At 41.5% G+C, this 22,284-nt stretch overlaps 3 protein-coding genes across 7 annotated transcripts; 1 reads left to right on the top strand and 2 right to left on the bottom strand.

Annotated features, from left to right (window-relative positions):
• Positions 1–3,441: 3,441 nt before the first annotated feature.
• LOC125725011 (cell division cycle protein 20 homolog B-like) lies at positions 3,442–18,572 on the top strand. 4 transcript variants are annotated; one of them, XM_049001553.1, is made up of 12 exons: positions 3,442–3,626; positions 3,742–3,813; positions 8,686–8,905; positions 11,138–11,256; positions 12,080–12,113; positions 13,394–13,507; positions 14,156–14,379; positions 14,584–14,678; positions 14,906–15,131; positions 15,398–15,523; positions 15,696–15,813; positions 17,036–18,572. In XM_049001553.1, exons 1-12 carry the CDS (start codon positions 3,564–3,566, stop codon positions 17,185–17,187), a joined length of 1,563 nt encoding a protein of 520 aa, XP_048857510.1. In that variant the 5' UTR covers positions 3,442–3,563; the 3' UTR covers positions 17,188–18,572. The 4 variants fall into 4 exon arrangements, with proteins under 4 accessions (XP_048857510.1, XP_048857513.1, XP_048857530.1 ...); XM_049001556.1 differs by lacking the exon at positions 3,742–3,813; XM_049001573.1 differs by lacking the exons at positions 3,442–3,626; positions 3,742–3,813 and adding an exon at positions 8,286–8,397.
• On the bottom strand, positions 5,906–8,112 carry gpx8 (glutathione peroxidase 8 (putative)). Of its 2 annotated transcripts, XM_049001599.1 has the most exons (4): positions 7,887–8,112; positions 7,470–7,731; positions 7,170–7,294; positions 5,906–6,572 (listed from the first exon to the last, which is right to left on the bottom strand). In XM_049001599.1, exons 1-4 carry the CDS (start codon positions 8,091–8,093, stop codon positions 6,543–6,545), a joined length of 624 nt encoding a protein of 207 aa, XP_048857556.1. In that variant the 5' UTR covers positions 8,094–8,112; the 3' UTR covers positions 5,906–6,542. The 2 variants fall into 2 exon arrangements, with proteins under 2 accessions (XP_048857556.1, XP_048857552.1); XM_049001595.1 differs by having other exon boundaries at positions 6,059–7,294; positions 7,887–8,110.
• Positions 18,573–18,641: 69 nt separating the features above from the next.
• On the bottom strand, positions 18,642–21,049 carry LOC125725034 (granzyme K-like). The gene is made up of 5 exons (XM_049001584.1): positions 20,983–21,049; positions 20,158–20,299; positions 19,895–20,033; positions 19,431–19,712; positions 18,642–19,031 (listed from the first exon to the last, which is right to left on the bottom strand). Exons 1-5 carry the CDS (start codon positions 21,044–21,046, stop codon positions 18,885–18,887), a joined length of 774 nt encoding a protein of 257 aa, XP_048857541.1. The 5' UTR covers positions 21,047–21,049; the 3' UTR covers positions 18,642–18,884.
• Positions 21,050–22,284: the final 1,235 nt, after the last annotated feature.

The raw sequence follows: 22,284 nt of genomic DNA, 5'->3' as shown, positions 1-22,284 counted from the left end.
TCTATCCCGGAAGCAATGGACATGAGGCAGGGAACAACCCAGGATGGGGGGCCAGCCCATCACAGGACACACTCACACACCAGTCACTCACACATGCACACCTATGGGCAATTTAGCAAGTCCAATTAGCCTCAGCATGTTTTTGGACTGTGGGGGAAAACCGGAGTACCCGGAGGAAACCCCACGACGACATGGGGAGAACATGCAAACTCCATATACATGTAACCCAGGCGGAGACTCGAACCCAGGTCCCAGAGGTGTGAGGCAACAGTGCTAACCACTGCACCACCATGCCGCCCCCTGATATATATTACACAGTCACAAATTGTGAACTACAAACCCACTTACAAAGATTCTACTGACAAAGAATCCACAAGGCACAATACCTGCATAAATTCTCTGACAGCTTCTTCATTGTGGTATGAATAATGGAGGTAATTCAGAGTATTGAGGACTAGGGGATGACTACTCTTGTGGTGCATGTTGAACTATCTGCAGCTCAACATCAGTCAGACAGAGAAGTTGGTGCCCTGAGATCAGGTACCATCCAGGGGGAGGAAGGCGAGATAGCCCAGTATTGAGTACCTGGAAGTTCATTTTAATGGCAGCCTGGACTGGACAGACAACATAGTACAAGAAAAGCCAGTGCAGACTCTTCTTTCTGAGCAGGCTTGGGTCTTCTGAAATATGCAGCACAACTCTGAAGATATTTAACCAGTCCATAATGGCCAGAATACGTCTGTACACTGTAGTCGGCTGGGGAATTAGAATCGCTTCATGTGACACTGAAACACCTGAAAAAAAATCATTAGGAAAACTAGCTCCACAGAAGACTGACCCTGAAGCCACTAGAGGCTTCTGCATAGAGAAGGAGCAACAACGCAAACACTGAAAAGCCTCCTTCCAACATCCCCACTTATTATAAATCTAAAACATCCTTCTATTTTCCAGCTACCTCCAGTGTAATCTCTCTACCCATCTCATTTGATTTCACGCCGAAAGAGCTCTCCAGGTAATTTCATCTTGGAGATGACAGCGCTGGTCTTATACACTTGCCACATGTCAACCCACAAAAGAAGAGTGACTCAGCTGGACACTGTGAAATCATCAAGATAGTTTTCTGTTTAGATTGGCTTCTATATGCCAAATATGTGTTATATATCTCAATTGTTGACATAAAAATGGGTTCTGCTATATTTGTGTGTTTTGGTTGTTTATTATTTATTTACGTGTTTTGGCCAAGACTATTCCACACATTGCACATCTTCTATAATGTGTTTCTTCCATGGTGCAGTTTCCTTAAATAAGTGCAGCAGTGGAATAAGTTAATGCCATCAACATATCATAACCATATGGAATATTTCCAAAGTCTAAACATAAGGAGGATCCAGGTACCACATATGGTCAGACTTAAATGAATCCCAATAAGACCCTCAATCAAGGTCTCATTAGAGAACATTTTAAGACCTGTGACCAGGAACCACTTTTTTGAATAAAGTAAATTATAATAGAAGAATAACTCACGATTCCCAGTCCAAATCGCAAAACAAAGAACCCGTACAGAAAAACACGTTATTAGTAAACTAGAGATTTAGTTTTGCTGCCATCGTGTGGTCAAGAGCAGACTTGTTATGTGACAGTATACATGTTTAGTATTTCATTTTTTTTTTCAAAACGACCCGCATCAGGTGCAGTGGTCTAAACATGGATGGATGGAGGTTAGTATTGTGCAGATAAATTTATAGGTTTATCGTTTTTAAAAATGTATACAAACACCATAACAGAACACATGAAGAATGTTATAATTATGCTGTCATAGAACTTGATTTTAAATTATGTTAAATTTTCGTTTAACAAATAAGACACCTGTCCTTCAGTTCACTAAAAATTCAGGATCGAATACAACCAACTGAATACGAAACAGACATTTTAATAATGATTACGCAATATTTACTGATTTCGTGCATTTCTCTGAGCATTATAATATACGATGAACGTAAAAATTTACTTGATGGCTAAATCAATTGAGTAAGGATCCCCGAGTTGGGAGCTGGGGAGGTGTGGAAATGACAGCTCTGACCGTTAGAACAGTCACCGCCAAGACTGCGAAAATGGCGCTTCCAAGTGGCTAATTAATTCGTCTGCTGCCAAACCGGTAACCTCAGCAACAAAAGCTTAAACACAGGGGAAAAGCACATCATAGTTAATCCGGTGACTGCCATGGCGCAAAAACCAAAAATGTGGCGCGTAACACCTAAGACCATTCCTTCAAGAAGGAAAAAAACTTTATGTAGCTTCATTTAAATAGACGAATGTCGCTAATTGCCATAATAAGGATGACAATAATAACATTCAAGCACTAAAAATAATCGTATGTTGGCCTGTTTATTAATGAACTGCTCTTAGGAAGCAGCATCAGCAGGTCCATCAAGCGCACCTGTCGCCAGCCTGATCGCGAAATAGGCGCCCCGAACACATATGGATATGGCAGGTGGCAAATCAACCGTTCCGCGGCTTAAGCGCCTCTTGGGTATTGTGACACATTGCCGTTAGCGGTCCAGTTGTTTAATCCATTTCCACTTTACACTATACTTTCATCCAGATTCCAGTTACACTACCCCATAGTATATTATTTATTCTTATCGCAATAGACCTCTTATTTGGAAATTTAGAAGGGGCACTTAGGCCTATTAAAAACGTGGATGCCGTTTTACCATGTCATACAAATGAAGCGCTATAATCTGCGTTTATTAACACATTAGAAGAATGAAATTAAACTTAATTATTTTAGTAATTTAATCAAGTAATTATTTACTTGATTAAATAAAATGTGAACAGTTAATACATTATTTATTGTGAATACATTCCGTTTTAAATCTCATATAATAGGCCTAACCGTACCATAACTGATGTTATAGTTTACGTGTTAAATTTTAATGACATGGATAATTATGTTCATAAAATATATTGATGGATTTCTGTTGCTAGTTCTTAAAGTTAAATTCATTTTTAGTTATAGGTCATTACTTTGTATTTAAGTTCTAGCTTAAGTTTTAATCAAACTAGGCCTACATCATAGTTCGAGCCATCCTGCGTCGTATACATGAAGTCGTTACAGATTACGTTGAATTATTACAGTTATTGCACATCAGTTTCCGACATTTGGATACTTATGAAATGCTAATTATATCCCGCGGTTGTATTGTTCATTTTGGCGCAACTTCTTTCTGTTTTAACTTAAGGAAGTTAACATGATCGTATAATATAGACTCTAAATATTAGTTTCCATGGTAATCGCCGAGGGAATCCTTAGCTGTGACGCAGAGCACGATTCGCTTTCTCCAATGGCGTGCGAGGAAAGGTGATTCCCGCGACGCGTTCCGCCCTTCAGGTTTATTTATAGGATTTTAGAAGCGGCTACAGGCTGCAGGTGCAGTTGGACCAGTCACCGCAGACTCCAGCTGCCTAGACTTTAGTTTGTAGAGTGAACGAAGTCACTTAAGAACGTTAAATTTTAACTTAGTCTTTAAGGAAACCTTCTCCCTTTGGGCTTCTCCGGAGGAATGGAATGGAAGTTAAAGAAATATTTCCGTCCCAAAGTGAAAAGAGAAGGAGCGATGGTTTTGGTAAGTTATATCTTGGTTTACTGTGAGGCTATTAATAATGCATCTCATTATGCCAGTATACGCATAGGGATTCTATGCTCTGCATAAAATGTTTACGCGTGTGTTTCCCCTCTAGGCAAACACTATGAGAGTGCTTTCTAAAGATTTGTTCAGTTTCAAAAGAAAATATTCCTTTGGTGCTGTGAAGGTAAGGCTCATACCTGTGATTCATAGATCAAGTATAGTTACAAATAAAGTGGGGCAGATGGGTGAAATACGAGTATACGTGTACCGTTCTGTTTCGCTTCTCCTGATTTGGTCGTTCATCAAAACCAAATACTATTTAAGTGTATGTTTGTCATTAGAGGGCAAATGGTTAATAAGATTTACCTTACAGAATCTGTCATTCATACAGAAATTGCATTATGGAAGTTTGACAATGTGACTCTGTACTGAGTGAATTACATCTGACAGCGACACTCATTGTCATTGACGTTGTTACTTTATCAGGACTTCAGAACACAATGAAAACAATAAAAAAGATAGAGAGGTGGACTTGTTATATGCTGAGCCAAAATGTATTAAATTGTATTTGAGGGTTTTGAATATGTGCGTAAATGGCATTTATACAGATGCAAGTGTATGTGGCTCTATGACCGAGCATGATGCAATAATCCACTATGTGCCTATACGTGAATTTGAACATATGAATGTCAGTGTTTTTGGACAGTCTACTCTACCTGTCTCTCTCCAACTTCACAGCTAACTGCATATGTACTCATGAAACTTCTGATTGGTTAATAAGCAGTGTTAACTTGTGATTGGTTAGCAGGCAGTGTAAAGCTTGCTGACTGCCAGACTTCTCAGCTCACGATACAACTGCCCTCTAACTTCTCAACTTGCAGCCCCAGACCTTAAGACTAGACCGTATGACATTTCTCATGCAGACAAGGGAGTGTCTACCCCCCAAATGTGTGTGGTTTATTCCTCTGTTATGAGTTCTCTTTCAGATATTGGAACATACCATTACTCAGGCAGGGTGCACCTCTAATCCACCTCTTTTCTTTATTGATGAGCAACTGAAAGGCAGTGTCTTGTTAGCTGGTCTGGATTTAATTTGCCAGCTTACCTTTTACTGCCCTCCAGCAGCTCGTATGAACTCCGTGTCCGTGTCAGGAGACACCAAGCTGGACTCTTAGCAGCTTTATACTTCATCGGTCGTGAAATGAATATGGATGAAACGGTTGCTTTTAGAGTACCCTGATTTCAGCGCATAAACTGTGGTGTAAATGTGTGACTCTGGGGAGAAAGAGCATAGCGCCATATTAGCATTATGCATTTATGAGGCACCTACGCAGGCAACCCAGGTGCAGCCAGGATGCGCTGACCAGGCAGCACAATGTTAGCTGGCTACGCAGCAACCTGCCAGTATGCGCCCTTCTGCATCAGTAAGTCTACAATGCAGAGGATGATAGGCAGCCTACTGCAGGTATACGATGCACTGCGTGGCAGTGGTGTGAAAAGTACGCTCTGATCTGGCAGTGTGGTGTTAGCTGGCTGTGTGTGTCTCAGCTGCTGTACCCACTTCCACATCAGGCCGTTGCACCCGCAAGGTCAATCGCTGAACTCATCTCTCCGGTGATGGTGTTGAGGCATAATGTAGCCTGTGTATGGACGGGTGACGAACTGGTGCAATGAGAAACAGTGAGGTTATTGGTAAGGTTCCTGTCACTTTGGCCCACGTGTGTAACATGACCCATTGTGATTCTACGGTACATGTGACTCTGCTATACTGTGATACTTGATACGGTACAGGCATGTGATTCTGTGACAAGGGCATTTTAAAACCTGAATGAAGCTCTTGGAAAAAAAAAATTAAGAGACCACTCTCTTTTTAAAACAGTCTGCATTTTTAAATCCTGGTTTAATCCTGGTTCTGCTGACAGAGGCTACACTGAGCAGCAGGTTGCTTCCAGGTTCAAAATTTCTAAGACAGCAGTGCATCAGAATAAGCTGAAGCAGGAGACACTGGAAACGACCAGAAACCAGCCAGTAGAGGGTAGAAGCGACTTTATAATGCCAGAGATGACTGTTAACTTAATTGGCAGTTTCTCATGAGCCAGAGGATGATATCAAGTGACCTTCAAAGGAAATGGGAAACATTAAGTGCAGGTGTGAGGTGCACTGCTAGGACAGTTCATTACAGGCTCCTAGACGCAGGACTGAAGTCCCAAAAAGCAAGTAAGAAGCCCTTCATTAATGAGGAACAGAGAAGAACCAGGCTGCAATTCTCAAATGTATATATATATTATTTACTGACGCACACTCATAAAGTGAGAAATGAGTGAAACGAAAATGGTCTCTTAATTTTTTCAAAAGATGCATATAATACACATTAATCTGTCCATAAGGGTTGTTATGGTCAACCAAAATTACAACTGTACACACTATGATCATGTTATTCCTTGTAATGATAAACATCCCTGAATATGGTTTTATTTCCACATAAGACAAAAATATATATGATCTATCTATTTTTAAATAAGCGATCGATAGTATCCAAATATGTGCTTTCTGGCGCATTCAGTGAATACAGGTTTAATATTTAAAGGCCGTTTTTGAAAATCCTGCTTTGCACTGCAGAACTCTGTGAAGACACTGGCTGGTCATATGGTACGGCTTATTGAAGACCGCACTGTTTCCTTGGACTATACAGAGTGAGGCGAAATAAAACTTGTATGTGAATGTGACAATACTACACCTCCTTAATTCTGCACAACTGCACTTGCACTAATGTTTCATAGGATGCAATATTCATGGTTGAACAAGATAAAAAGTCTTACGATGTCTACATGGATGTAGAACAAGCTGCAATACACAAAGTAACCAAGGTCCTATCATGCACAGAGTGTGAAGGAGTCAGTCAGGCGGAGTCTCTCAGAGTGACCGATGCAGTGGTAGCAGATCCTGTACAGACCAAAGTGCATGGACACAGATCAGTGCTGTAAGAGCTCAGAATGAGGCCATCCACTTAACCACTGGGACAAGAATCATTTGTACATAAAGGGATGTAATTTCAAATCCATCTTCTTAAATGTTGTTAAATTCCCTGGAAACATTTCACAACGACTATGACATCACAGGTACAGGTGCACCGATACCTATGCTATATGGTCAAAATCTCATTGTCATTTTCCCCTTTGATTCTGCTCTGTTGAAGACTGCTTTGCAACTTCTCATCCGTATTATGGTTTTTCAATACTCCGTGGTTAGTCTAACTAAAGAAATAGCAATACAAATGCCACAAGACATAAGGACCGTATGCAATGCGATTTAAAAACAGAAAACACAAAACAAGTGGAAACCCCTTTCAAAAATCAGTACAACCAGACAGGACATACAGCATCCTCCACAAGACTGAGGCGGTGGCTCAGAGGGCTTCAAAAACAAATAATAAAAAATCCCACCTTCAAAGGGCAGAGAAACAAAACACAGTAAGTCCATCCAAAAACAAGGAGCGGTTTATCAAAGCTCCACCCTTTTCTTCAGTATAATTTCTCTTACAAGGGCTGATGCCTCTTTTCGGATTTCTTCCATGGGTTCCTCCGGTCTCCAGAACCGGACCACCTTCCCTTCTGGATTCACCAGGAACTTCCAGAAGTTCCACTTCGGCAGTTTCTGGACCGTGTCTGGCGCAAGACAGATGAAGGAAAATAAGTGGTTAATTTTTCACATTTCAGCAGTTTTTTTTGTGACTTTCTCATACAACACACACTTGATAGGCCACTAAAACTGACAGCATCGAAAAGGTTAAAAACAAATCATTAGTTCAGCAGAGTAGTTATTTCAAGGTGGCTTGGCTACCTGTGATGTATTTAAACGCAGCGTCTGCTTCGGAGCCCATTATTTTGATCTTGCTAAAAATAGGAAAAGTGACAGCAAAGTTAGACTTTGCAAAGGCTTCGATATCGCGACTGGATCCCGGTTCGGTGTCTCCGAACTGGCCGCAGGGAAAGGCCAGGACGTTAAAGTGAGACGTGCCCAGCTCCCGATGCAGCTCCTGCAAAGCCCGATAATTGCTCTCTGTATGTTCACAGTGGCTCGCCACGTTGACAACCAGGGACGCCTGCGAGAGAAAATCGGCACCCGTAAAACTAAACTGCACGCCGTTGTTTTATTTATTTATGCTTAATAACAAAAAACAGTGTATCGGCTAACCCGTGGCCAGCTCAACAAGGCATTTCAAACCGCTGCAGCATGCAAGGCCCGTCTACAACTTACTTTTCCTCTGTATTTCTCCAAAGAAACTGTCCGGCCCCTCGCATCCCGTACATCAAACGAATAAAAATCTTTAGGCTTTCTGGGTTTAAAGAATTTAGTCTGTAGCAAAAACAACGTGCCTACGCATATAGCTGTACTTAGAAAAAAGATTAACTTTCGAGTTTTTGGACCCGATGGTTTAACGGGGTAACCCAAAAGCGGCTCCATTTTGAATAATGGTGAAATGATCGGGTGGGATTTAAGGATTGCATTTCTGTGAGATCAGCGGGCAGGCATCACGTTACAAGGAAATGCTAAGAGAATTCCTCCTTCTTTGTAAAAGCACAGAAATGACTTTCCTATCGGGATCCATTCTCAAAAGTATTTTCTGTAATATTACGTTGTCATACGGAAATTTTCCTAACAAAACTTGCGGACGAAGCCTACATTATCTTTCCGCCAAGCTTTGATGCGGAATACGTCATACAAAGTTAACTTTGCATCGTTATTACATTATTAACTCAATGAACGGGTAACAACAGTGAATTTTAAATAATTACGCTTATTTACGTGATCATGCTGGGTAGTAACCGAAACCCCAAACGGGAAAAGCGTTTGTAGGTCGATGATTGGATGGACGGAATAATCGATAAAAAAGACATATACGGAGTGCTAAAATTATTGCAGAGATGAGTCTGCAGTTCTGTTAACGAATGTGGAATTCAGATTGAAGGACAGCAGGGAAGATATTAAAAATATAATAAATCATGTAAAATGCACATATTTAAATTTTCATACAATCTTTTTTTTCTATTCACAGAAAACCACAGATATCTCATATAGACGTTTTAAGAGGAGGATCTTGAGTCGGCGAAGTACTGAATTCCCCGTAGCGAGCAGCCCGATGACCACTAGATGGCAGCACTCCTACATCACAGAAAACGACACCGTTTGTCAAAGGCTGCCACTGGATTCTCCGCCGCGTTCCACCTCACTCACTGAAGTACGTCTGGGTGACCAGGAGACATTACCCACCCCAGGTTAAAGTCGCCTTGTAGACTTACAGTTCCCATGCACCAAGAAATATATGATATCTGTAATAACGGTAAAGCATACACTTTTTTTTTGTAACAGACAACAAGACCTAAATCTATTTCTGAAACAGAAACTATGGAACTTTGACCAGAGTGGCCAGAGAATGTCACTGTCAAGTGTGCAAATTAGTAACTTGGAACTCAGTGTCTGTGAGCTTCACTTGACGCATAAAGGAGAATTTAGTAACATTTTTGTTAATTTTGTGAATTATGTTGTTCTTAATTATATGCATGTAGAAATACAGTTTAGTTGTCACTATCAGTGCCATAATCAGAGTATTATAAATAACTTCATCATGGTTATTTGGAAATTTACATAAACACTAGCTGTTTAGATTATTTAATATTAAGATTTTTTAAGTTATCTTTTGTTGGTCTCAGTTTTTAACAACATTTTTAACTTGTATAGTCTACTTGGAGGTTTAAAATGAGACAACCGAAATATATAACCATTCAGTACTACACTAGTACTGTAGTTCAGAACTAAGATTATATCCCTTTGCATATGTAGGCCTTTTTGCATTTCTGTCATTTTAATGACCTAGTTTGATGTTTCGAATCAAAGCTACAAATTTGTTGATTTTAATGAGTTACTTCCGTTCATAAATGTGTTATACTGTTTCTGGTTGACACAAAACTATACTGGAAGTTCTGCACGATGGACAACAGAGCCTCCTGACATAGGAATGGGGAAAAGGAATAGGACCTTTATTTTGATATGGCAGTTGGAAATGGGCCAGAGAACATGGGTGAGGGTGGCAGAAAAGGACAAAGGAAAACTCACAGAAAAAAACAGACATTGTGGGAAATGCTACAAGAGGCCTTGGCATCTGGCCTTTTCATGGGAGAAAAACAGTACATCTCTACAATAGTGAAGAGGGAATAAATGTCCGTGTCACGGCCTGACTCTGCTATATACTGTGCGTATACACACACACACACACGAACGCACACACACGCACGCACGCACACACACACATACACACACAGGTTGGTAATTATATTTTTGTGGGGACTCTCCATTTATTTCTATGGGGTAAACTCTAATCCCAACATGACGACCTTAACCCCTACCCAGCCCTAACCTTAACCACCAGTAGCCAAACAAAATACAAGACTTTTGTCATTTTTATTGTTTTATTGCATTCATAGATCTTTGTGGGGACCTGAAAAATCAACAAGAACGAGAATGTTAGGTGCTGGTAGACACATTATATATATTCCTGAAATACATGAGTTTTCAACTGGGGCTTGAAGATAGTGACAGACTTTACCTCTGACAGACTGTGAGGAAGTGCATTCCAGAGTGTAGGCGATGCCAATCTGAATTTAAGGTTGGAGCCAGATGATCTTACTGTGCAGGCTGGAGAATAAGGAAGAAGGTCAGACAGATATTGAGGGGCAAGTCCATGGAGAGCTTTGTAGATGATTAGTAAAATTTTATAACTGATTCTGTAAAATAACATATATGGAATTATGCACCGACTAAAAAAGTATTAAACAAAAAAAAATTAATCTGTTGGGTGTGGGGGGGGGGCAGCTGTGTGGGTTGGGACTCAGAAGGTTGTCGGTTCAAATCCCTGGGTGGGCAAAGTGATCCCATCATTGGGCTCTTGAGCCAGGCCCTTAACTCTAATTGCTCCCGGGACTGACTGACCCTACAGTCTCCTCTATGCCAGTTTCATGAGGTGGCCTCCTGGGATGCTTTTCCATCTGACCTGAAGGAGGTCCCACATATGCTGAGCACTCATTTAGCTGTTTTCCTTCACTCTCCGATCAAATTCCTCCCAAACCATTTCAACTGTGTTTTGATCAGTTCATATGATGCATCACTGTGTCATTCTCCTTTGTAGGTGGCTTGGCGTGTGTGTGCGTCTGTGTGTGTGTGTGTGTGTGTATGTGTGTGTGTGTGTGTGTGTGTGTGTGTGTGTGTGTGTGTGTGTGTGTGTGTGTGTGTGTCTGTGTGTGTGTGTGTGTGTGTGTGTATGTGTGTGTGTGTGTGTGTGTGTGTGTGCGCATACTCATTTCTGAAGTGTGCCCTTCCTTCCATCTTTCAGTCATTTATCTTGGTCAGGGTTGGGGAAACAAGTAGGAAATTAAATTTTGAAAATAAAGGCATCCAGTTCGGTACCATTAGTAACCGGCTGCTATTTAACCTCTCATTTGTGTGGTCAACAGATGGAGAATCTCCTGTAGATCTTGATAAAAGAGGCTGGGATGTCAGTGCGAAGTCTCTGCTTGAAACGTCACGTGAATGCAACCGAGGGCAGAGTGATGCTTTGAAAGTGAACGAGCAGGTAATGAAATGACATGAAAGTGTGATAATCGGTGTCATTGTTTTCATTTTTACTATCTAGAAAGAGGCTGAACAACATCAGTCAGTTTGCGCTTCACGGAGCACATGACATGATTTTTCAGTTATAAGATATTTTTGTATAGCATGCAGACAGAGTTTAGGTTGGAAAAGCTTCTGTATCTGATTGACATCTCCTCCAAACAAGGCCAGATGTAACCTGTAACCAGAGTTGGATGGATCAAAGTAAAAAAACCAGACTGAGATTTTGTTTCAACCAACCAGTTGAGTGTAATGAATCGCAGAGTACTCAATTAGTTGGTTAAAACAAAATCTTGCTCTGGATTTTTACTTTCTGGATCAGAACTATCCACTTCTACTTGTAACTCAGGTGCTACACCACTCTCCACTAGCTCTTCAGCTTTTGGCAAACACTGACAGATACTCCAGAAAGACAGTTTCAGTTATGAGAGATCCAAATCAACTGCATGTTTATGACTGTAGCAGTAATATACAGAAAGCTGGTGGGGGATATGCTTAAATGCTAGCCAGAATCCTAGCTCATGCCTCACATGGACTTTGAAGAGCTTGTTTTAGCGATATCTAGCAGCATCTTCCTTCCCCTGGATCTCTCTGTGGTCGTATCTCTTTAAAGTGAGATCGCAATCTCTGATGATGTTGAAGTAGCTGTTGCAAGCATTCCAATTTACACAGACGCGTCTATGCCCTGTCAAACATTTTTAAGCATTTCCTCATTGCCCTATTGTAATTCCTGTGCTTTGTTGTCTCCACTTGAAACAGCATTTGAAATTGTTTCTTGTCCGCAGGATTGCATTTGGAAAGAATCTGAAGGTGATGAAAGTGAGTCTATGGGGAAATAGGCCAGCATTTACGTCATGAGTTTCCCAAAATACTTTAAGTTGCTTCACCTAAAGGTCAATAATGCATGTTTATATGGTCATGTTTATGCAGTTTTATGTATACACAGTATGCTGTTCCAATGCCACGTGCAAAGATAAGGTAAGAGTTATGGCAAAGGCCAGGGTTAGATTTAATACTAGACCTAGAGTTAAGCTTAGGGATAGAGATGTGATCAGGGGTAGGTATAGGATAAGGTTTACGACATAGCTTAGGGTTGAGTTTAATGCTAGACTTAGGGTTAGGGTAAGGGTTAGAGCTAGGAGTAGGGTTTTGGTTGTTATTAGGCTTAGAACTAGGCTTAGGGTAAGGGTTGCTATAAGGTTTATGGCTATAGCATTAGGGTTAGGGCTAATGTTAATGTTTGGGAAGGTAAGGATTACAGACAGTTACAATTTGGTTTGATACTTAATATCAAGTTTGAGGTTTAGTTCTAGGCTTACGGTTAAGGTTATATTTGGCTAGATTTATGGTTATGCATGGCTAAGGGCTATGGCTGAAGTTAGGGATGGGTTTCATATTAGACTTACAGTTAGGGTTAGTGTTACTGTCAGGACTAGGACTAGTGATGGGATTACGTGTTTTGTTATGATTACCTATGATGGCACCTTGTAAACATCGGCATTAATACACTGGGTTCAGTTAACCTAATTTTGCCTTATACCTGGGTACTAGTCTAAGTCCTTAGCTCAAGTATTAAAAAGCACCTTAGTCACTATGGCACATGATATCTTTCTCATTTATCCTAAACTAATCCATAAATTATTACTGTTTTTATGATGATCAACCTGGTAAAAAATCTGTCAAATGTCTCATTAGTCTTGTCTGAAAATGTCAGAAAATGAAGTGCAGGCTACCAAAGGCTGTGGTCAAAGGCTTCTGGTTTCTCATTTTGCTTTGTTTTTTTGACTATAACATGGGGTTTGCTGATGTTACTGATCTGGAAAGATAATGCTTACTGCTAATGTCACACCACAGCCCTGTCACCACATGAAAGTGAAGAAATGTGCCTCTATAAAAACGTACAAAAGTGTCAGAGAAGACGCTAAACTTTGGTAAACAGATCCCTTGAATCTTGATATCTGCATAAACAAACAGGAGAAATTCTATGAAATAAACACCATAAAGGGCAAGAATGATGTCTGTAGTTAGTAGAAATAATGTGATTTTGTTAGATGAACTAATGACAGCGTGACTAAGTAATGTGCATTGCTGTGTTTCAGATCGAAGCTCTACACCGCTGCCCTTCAGTATCGTTGACACAGCTCCCAGCATGCCCTGCAGTGTCTTCAAAGCAGAGTGGCAGATGGCAGTCCCTGGACTGCAGGATGACTACTGTAAGTTTAGCACATGCAGGGCTCCAGGGGAAAAAATGACAAAATATTCATGCAGTAATGAAGGGGCTTCACTCCCAAACTTCATGCTGCTCTCAGGGTGCTCGATCGTGGTTATGAATCATTAAAATTATGCTCTGCTGAGACGTTTGGCACAATAAACTTTATTATTTGATTATGCAAAGTGCGACATTTTTCCATTTGTTATTTCAAAAAATGACAAAAACCATCCCCTTTGAAAATGCACACCATCCTCCTAAATTGTTCCATGTAAATGAAAATCTATTGATTATTAGGGGTACTCAACTGGCGAACTGCGGATCTGGACCAAAACACAATGTAGTTCAGACTATGCGATCGATCCTACCCCCCTCCTTCTTGCTAAATATTATTGCCAGATTTTGAGTGTGTGCCTCCCCAGCAAATTTCGCTATCAATGACAAGCCTGACAATTTGATTTTCTCTAATATAGATGTAGTCTGAGGTATAATAGCAACAACCAAAGTGACCAACATCACATCCAACGTATTGTAGAAAATCTACATTTTATCAAGACTTTAAAGTTGCAGAATGTGTCTTGAGCTGTACCTAGATCTGTTCATTTCAGTAACCTTATGTACTGTAGTCAATTGAGTTGCATGTTGTCTTCAGATCTCAACCTTCTGGCTTGGAGCGAACAGAATGTGATCGTACTCGGCCTGGCCTCCTCAGTGTGCATTTGGGACGCCAGCACTCAGTCGCTGCAGGGGAGCCTTCAGTTAACGGCCCACACCTCTGATCTTTTTGGCCCTCCCTGCTGTCCTCGGGTTTCTTCAGTTGCCTGGAGTAAAGATGGCCAAACCCTTGCCATTGGGAAGAGTGACGGGGAGATTCTGGTAAACCTGTTACTAAAGTCTCAAGCTGCCTGCAACTGTCTCCTGTCTATTTAAACCCACAACTGAGCCAGATGGAATTCTCCTCCCTGTCTCTAGCTATACAGTTGGAGTTCAACAGCCATTTGAGATCAAGAGTCTCTTTCTGAATTGGATATGAAGGGTGATATAACAGTAAAGTCTCAATGGACCTTTGTCTTTTTGTAGCTGTGGGATGTGGAACGCAGGACGAGCCTGAGAAAACTAACAGGACATCTATCATCGGTGGGGTCCCTAAGTTGCAACCAGTACATCCTCAGCAGGTGAAATTGGGAGTATTATATTGTATGGATTAGCCATTTCCTTTGTCAATTGAATAGCTGGTAATTCTGCCATCATTAGCTGTATAATCAAAGGCCTCATGAAATCCAAGTTGAGGGACAATGTCAGATTATGTATAAAGGGGCAATATATGATTTCATATTATGATGAATGATATTAGTGATGGATAGGCTCATCTACTACATGTAATTGGTTGTGTCTCTGATAGTGGCTCAGTCCTTGGATTGATCCATCACCATGATGCACGGGTGGCTAGACCTGTGGTTGGTTGGCTCCGGCAGAAGAAGGGCATATGTGGTCTTGCGTGGCGTCCAGATGGGAGCAAGCTGGCCAGTGGAACTACCGATGGTCTCCTTAGCATCTGGCCTGATGATCCTGGGGCTACAGGGAAGTGTTTGCCAATGCTGACCATATCCCATCCAACTGCGGTCAAGGTGAGATCTCTCCACAAATAGACACATTTGAAAAGTAGAAATAGATGTTATAATAGAGTGTTTGGGATCAGTTGGAATCCAGGTGAAAAGCGTAGTTTTATGAACATATAAGCTTTAAGGTTTGGCTGACTCTGTACTATCTATAAATGTGATCATTTCCTGTTTGTCGCCAACCCCTTTCATACTATTGCATACCAAGGCTCTGTTTGTCATACAAGCACATGTCTGAGTACTTGAGTACGGACTACATGCATTCCTCACCACAGGCCCTTGCCTGGTGTCCTTGGCAACTGGAAGAGGTGGCTGTTGGTGGGGGCAGGCAGGATGGGGCCTTGAGGGTCTGGGACACTCATACAGGACTCTGTCGGCAGTCAGTTCAGACACACTCTCAGGTGGGAGTCTGGTTGCCATCATGGAAGCTCTTATTTGTAAATGCCGTACGTGGCTAGTAGGTGTGCAGTATAATTAATCCTGCTTCTCCGTAAAGCCTTTTCAAAAGGAGGATTTGATCAACTGTTATGTTTACTATTTGATTGTATGACAGAATCAATGTTGCTATCTCAGATATGTTCATTGTGCTGGTGCCCAGCCAATGAGGAACTGCTCAGTGGTCATGGCCTTCCCCAGAATCAAATCACCTGCTGGAAGATGCCGTCCATGAGCAGAAAAGCTGAGCTGTACGGTGAGTGCAGTGTGAGCTCATACGCTCACTGACACATATGTGTTAGAATTCTTACTCATCTGTCCCTTTTCCATGGGTCTCATTTCATACTCGGTGGCAACATGTCGGCAAGGAAACATCCTTTTCTTTGATTTACCACTAGAGAGGATGTTGTGGTCAGACAGAAGACTCACATCCATTCCGTATTACATTCATATAATACATCGCATTCATAGCTGGGACACAGTATGGCCAGAATGATTGCAACAGAACGTTTTTTTGCACATAGAAGTGCCCAATTTTGTTTAAAAATTGCCATGAACAGTAATTTAGAAGAGAAATAATGCAGTTTTGACATAGTTTGGGTACACTTTAGGTTCTCTCAAACCTCAAAACGACTATGCTGAGGGTACCAGTTTCATGATTGAAAAGAAATTGTTAACAGAGTGAGAGTGGCATTGCTGGCCGTTATGCCTCTGCTTGCATTACAAACCTCATTGTTTGAGAAAGTGGTTTGCAGTATATTAAAGAATGTATGATATGTGGTGAATATCGTTCCTGCAGTAGTGTGATTTTTCAGCGGTGGGATCCACTGCATGATAAACGATGGAACCTTGGGGGAAAAAATTATGATTACGTTTGATGGTTTTGGTTTATGCTGGTGGTGTGACTTGTCGTCCAGTTAAGCTGGTTTTAAATTAAAATTGGTTTTCTTGTTAGTTTGAAATTTGATAAACCCAGGAGCAGAAGACTGCCCACAGGATGAGAAATTAAGGCTTATAAAGAACAGAAATAGTCCAAGTTTTTGCTCCTACTGGGAGCTGGGAGGGAGCAAAAATGTGGACTATCTGGGGGTCCCCTAGGACCGGATTGAGAAACACTGTGTTAAATGACTATTTCAATTAGTACAGGTATATCAACTGCTATTAAGACATTTACTAAAAGTTTAGTTTTCACATAAGGGAAGAGAATCAGCACACCTCCAAACTGCTCTTTCTCTTCCTCTTTTACATATTTCCATCACTCTAAACGCTCACAGGTCATTGACCATTAACCAGTCAATCGGCAATTGAAGATGACCTGCTTACCAGCTTAACCCAACCTTCCCTCTGCTTACAGTCTTTATGTTGAGCTCCCCATCATCTCGATGAAGCTGCCCATTCTAGTCCCTGTGTAACATTTCAGTTTGCACAGCTATAGGGGCCACCATATGTAGCATCGGCTGTTATTTTCATTCTGCCAGGTCACAGAGGTCGTGTCCTGCACCTGGCACGGAGCCCATGTGGAACTCGCATCTTCACGGTGGGCTCGGATCTCCAAGCCTGCATGTGGAAACGTTCGGACCGACTGATCGGGCCCCAAGAAGATGCTGATGGACATTGCTGTGAGAATTGACAATGTCATGAGACGCTATGATGATGATGTCATGAGAAACCGAAGCCTGGGACACAGAGCTGTACCCGTAGCTCAGCGTTCCCATCAGAAAGGAAAGGAACATGGCCACTCCGCGATGCTATTTCTCACCTCTAACCTTCAGATGCTCCATGCAGTACTGTGTGACGCCGTCCTCGTGGTCGGACCACTGAGTCAAACCCACCGGTGGTCTCAGCTCTCTTCGCTGTTCTTTCCCGCAAGCACACCCACATTTCCATCCTCTGCTGATGGTAAATTGTAGTCTTTGGTCACTGCTGCTTACACACGTATGCATGTACCATATAAATCTAGGCTAAAGAACAACAGGCAGTAAATGGAAACTTAAGATCAGTATTTTTGGTTCTTTTTTCAGTGAGACTTGACAGTTTCAGGTTTATAAAGAAGTATGGAATTAAAATGCAGTCTTACTGAGGACATAAGTAGCAGATTTAGGAGTTATTAACCCTTTCATGTGCTACTAGGAACTGGGCATTGAGACTGAAGTCAGCACAGCGTGTATGACAGCTTGGACAGCTGTATTTTAGCTGTAGATTTAAATCTAAACAGGCAAAAGGTCACTATACTCAAGCTTGTTTGCTAATTACTATCAGCTTAAACAGGGACACCATAAAGCTACATAAAGTTACTCAGAAATGAATTTTTAGCCAGTGACTCGTATGCCTAAATCTGATCTTTTAAAACAGCCATCGCAGACCCTGCCCCTGTAGATCTGTCCCCTTGCAGAGCTTCGGTGCAGCCTGAATGTTACACACCTGATAGATAATAATCAGGCCCTTCAGTACTGACCCATATGGAAGCAGACTCTCAGCCATCACTGGGGATAATATTTGACTAGCAGCAATGTGCCTTAGATCAGATCATTCAGCAGGAGTTTTCAGAGGCTATGTTACCTTTCTTCACCTGTAAATTCCATTGTGAATTCAGAGTATAATATTTACTTGGGCTAATTTCTTTCTAAAACTGAATTTCTGTAAATGGGCATGATGAATAATGGTGTATATATGTATTTATTCCATACGACTGAAAGTTACTCCTTCCTGCTGTCTGTACTGTAAGCAAAGCAGCATGCTTTGGATAGATGTCTGAACTCTTTTTAAAGTATGAAGGAGGTGGTTTGTAAAGTTGATTATTTGTGGCCTAAGCCAGCCCTGCGTGTGCGTGTGGGTGTTTATGTGTGTGTTCTCATGTTTATGCTGCGTTCGTATGGGTTTCCTCTGGGTTCTCTGGTCCCTCCCACAGTTCAGAAACATGCAGTTAGGTGAATAGGTGACTAAATTGCCCGGAGTACGTGCAAGTGCGCCTGCCAGTCCTGTGATTGACCTGGCATGCTGTGCTTCTTCTGATTGGCTCCAGGCTCTCCACAACCATACACCAGATCGGAGGATATGCAAGAAGGATGGATGGATGCAGATGCATTTCTGATATAAAAGATTTTTATTGTTCAATGACAAGGCAAATTATCTCTTAACTTGGCATACACATTTATTATAGTTAGGGAAGGTAGCTTTGCGTTGCATTGGAGTTCAGTGGGCTAGCCAGTTCATAGTGAATATCTTGTATAGAAATACATTCAGCATCATTCATGTCACATACAAATAAAGGAAGTGGGTTGGGGTAGACGCATAGCTCTCCTTTTGCTTTAATATGCAACCTGACTTTCACCTATTCGCTCCTCTGGTAACCTTGTCGATCCATTTGAGGTATTTGCTGGTCAGCAGAGTGTAAACTCCAGGGAAACCTCTCGTCCCAGAAGAGACCACAGCAGTGAAATGGCCGTTACATATGAGTGGCCCCCCAGAGTCCCCCTGGAGCAAAGAAGAGAGAATCAGAGAAACACCCCCACAACACAGTGCACCACACTGCCGTGTCTCCCTATTTCCAGTGCTGAGCTGGACCTTTTGAGAACAGTGTAGTCCCTCAGTAAGTCTTCTCACATACTCATTTGGCAGACTTTTAGCTACTCAGCAATAGAATTGAAGGCTACAGATGACTTAGTAACGGTGGAAATCCTTAGCAACAGCAGTTGGCAATTGTCAGGCGCCTTCCTTAGAAGTATTTATGCAGAATCACCCAAAAATACATCAACCAACCTACGCAGTCTGGCCAAACAAAGCATGTGACATGAGTGTCTTCACCAGTTCAGAACCAGAAGCCATAACTTGCCAATAAACTCACAAGAACTACAAAAGCGTGGGCATTAATACCTTATCGGTGTCCTTTTCCCCTTGGTTGTCCCAAGCACAGATTGTGTTGCTGGTGATCGCGACTTTACTTTTGTTGTAATACTTTTGGCACTGCTTTCTGTTAAAAACCTTGATTTCCACCTCCATCAGTTCGTCTGAGCTTCTCTTGCTGTCTTTGTTGTAGATGCCCCAGCCAGCCACCTTGCAGGGTGTATTGTCTCTGGTATTCTTTTGGACATCTTTCTCTTTAGTTGGAAGTGGCAGTAGAGTTATATATGGACTGGTAGTCACTGGTTTGCTCAACTATTAAATGAGAATGATGAGCAATATTATACCAAAATGAAACATTTCTTCCTTGTTTGGTGATAAAGAAATGACAGCTAACAAAACACATTGCAAGAAAACTGAAACCATATCATTTTCAGTTAAAGAAGCGTTTGTGTTGTATTTTATCATTTAAGAGCGGAAATTCATATGTACTTTACCTTCAGCAGCATTAGGTCATTTTCGCCTGTTTTCTGACTGAACCCTTTGTATGGGAATGGTTTTGATACCAAGAACTGCTGTTGCTTCTTGTTCTTCTTGGAGATCGAATAGGTGCCCAGAACGACACTCATATTCTTTCTGAGGAAGACAGACGCCAGAGGTGGGGTTTAAGGAAAGGTCACTCAGAAATCTCCAAAACATTCTTTTTAAATGTGGGTCTTCTCTGCATTTGGCCGTGCACATCACAGTGCTGGATACTCACCCCATGCAGTGAGCTGCAGTCAGGACCCACTGTTCTTTGATCAGTGCCCCCCCACACTGACCATTCTCCCCCCTCACAAGAGCCATGAAATTCCAGGAGTGAGCCTTAGCCTTTTTTCCACCAATGATTTCCATGCACCTGCCTTAAAAAACAGAAGGTGAAAACAATATTTGCTGCTGCTGTATTTAACCATGATTTTGATAATTTAGCCATAAAATTTTTCTATGGTGCCCTTACTAACATAACTAGCCCAAAACAACCACCCACCCATTTTTTGTAACCACTCGTCCTATTCAGGGTCTTGGGGGGTCTGGAGTCTATCGGCACAAGGCAGGGATCAGCCCAGGATGGGGCATCAACTAATCACAGGGCATAGTCAATTTGGTAACTCCCGTTAGCCTCAGCATGTCCTTAGAATGTGAGGAGAAATTGGAGAACCCGGAGGAAACCCCATGACAACACAGAGAGAACATGCAAACTCAAACCCTGGTCCCAGAGGCATGAGGCAACAGTGCTAACCACTGCTCCATCACAGCCCAAAACATCTAGACATAAAATATAATAACATGGTGGAAACACTAAGGAAACCATTTGCACTATAGCATTACAGGCAGAAATTTTAATTAACTAATCGCCTCTCAGATTTACCCAGAGAATCATGTCACTTTCATGTTGAAAATCGACCGCCTATTCCAAATTCCACAAGGTAAATTCACCCCTAAGCGTTAAAGCAGCCTTTAGTCGCCCCCAGATCTCGTGACCTAAAGCTTCAGTGGTTCAGATCCTCTTATACAGTGGCAGTCAAAGAAATGCAGAAATTTTTACCTCCTGGCATGTTCAAAAGAACCACAGCTGCGAGGCAGGCTACAAATGGCCTGATCACTGCCATTGTGTCTCTTTGAAGCGTGCTTTCACATCTTGCATTTATATGCATGGACAGATGCTAGAAAGGGATGTGGTTTGCCTTGCATGACTCAAGCAGAAGTACATTTTTAATGTGAGGTATTTTGGAAGATGCAGCATAACCAACTAATCTGAGGCCTGATGATATGGTTAAGTATAAAGGGGTGATGTAAGCAACTTAGGTGCGTCATTTTTGGGCAATTCTGTGACCAGCTATGAAAAGCTTGCTACAAAGACAAATGTTTTTTCAAGTGGATGAAGTAGGTTATTTCAAACATTCTGGAGCCTATCCTTAAGTATAAAATGCCATTTTCCGGATATTCACAATAATAATAATAATAATAATAATAATAATAATTTCCACCTCTGACAAAATGAATATTCCCCAATTTGTAGGCTATTAACATATATCTTCATGATAATGAGTAACTTAGCTCATACTTTTATTTAAATCAGCATGCAAATTTTAAACAGAGATATACAGCTGGAGTATTTCCTCAGGACGCTTGCTGGAACTTTAACCATCCAACTGGTGCGTTCAGAGTGTCTGGAAGCATCTATACAGCAACCATGGGGAAGAATGGGGCCAAAAGTAGGCAAAAGCAGCTCTTTGCTTTGCTAAATTATCAGTAGGCCGGCATACCACCATCACACCCTGCTTCGGCTGAGACAGCACTGAGTTAGTGGTAACACTTCACCCGGTTACAGCTTTTGGTGGTCTCCAGGTCTTCTGCAGATTGTTCCAACGGTAAGCAAACCCACAGACCCCTTTTTACGTAAGAAATATAACTGACAGACAGTCTCAGCTTTACTCATGCAAGCTATTATTCCACTTAGAGACATAAGGAGAAACGATTATCGCTTAACCCACTCACAGCTAATTTTCATTTCTTTTATTTCATTCATCCCTGATGTTTTAGGGATCCGTTAAGTGTTTCGGTTGTGGGCCTTGAAGGTTTGCAGTTGAGGGTCTGTTAGTGCAAATAGAAAGATACAAATTAATCTAAACTGTCCAACACTGATGCAGAGCACCTCCAGTGTTCAGGGTTTAAATTTGTGCGTGTTAGGTAATGTGAGTATTAGCTCTTATACCTTGATGTATTAACTCCTGTTGTGCAATAAGTAGAGCATTGTGTTAATCCCACAAAGATTGTTAGTTTAAATCCCAGGGAGACACACAGACATTTTAACCTCTCTCTCTACTGTAATTGTTGTGGAGAAAAG

The sequence above is a fragment of the Brienomyrus brachyistius genome, chromosome 2, assembly GCF_023856365.1.
Source record: "Brienomyrus brachyistius isolate T26 chromosome 2, BBRACH_0.4, whole genome shotgun sequence".
NCBI classification, from domain to species: Eukaryota; Metazoa; Chordata; class Actinopteri; order Osteoglossiformes; family Mormyridae; genus Brienomyrus; species Brienomyrus brachyistius.
The sequence above is the reverse complement of the archived record's forward strand: the minus strand, read 5'-3'. Positions and strand labels throughout refer to the sequence as shown.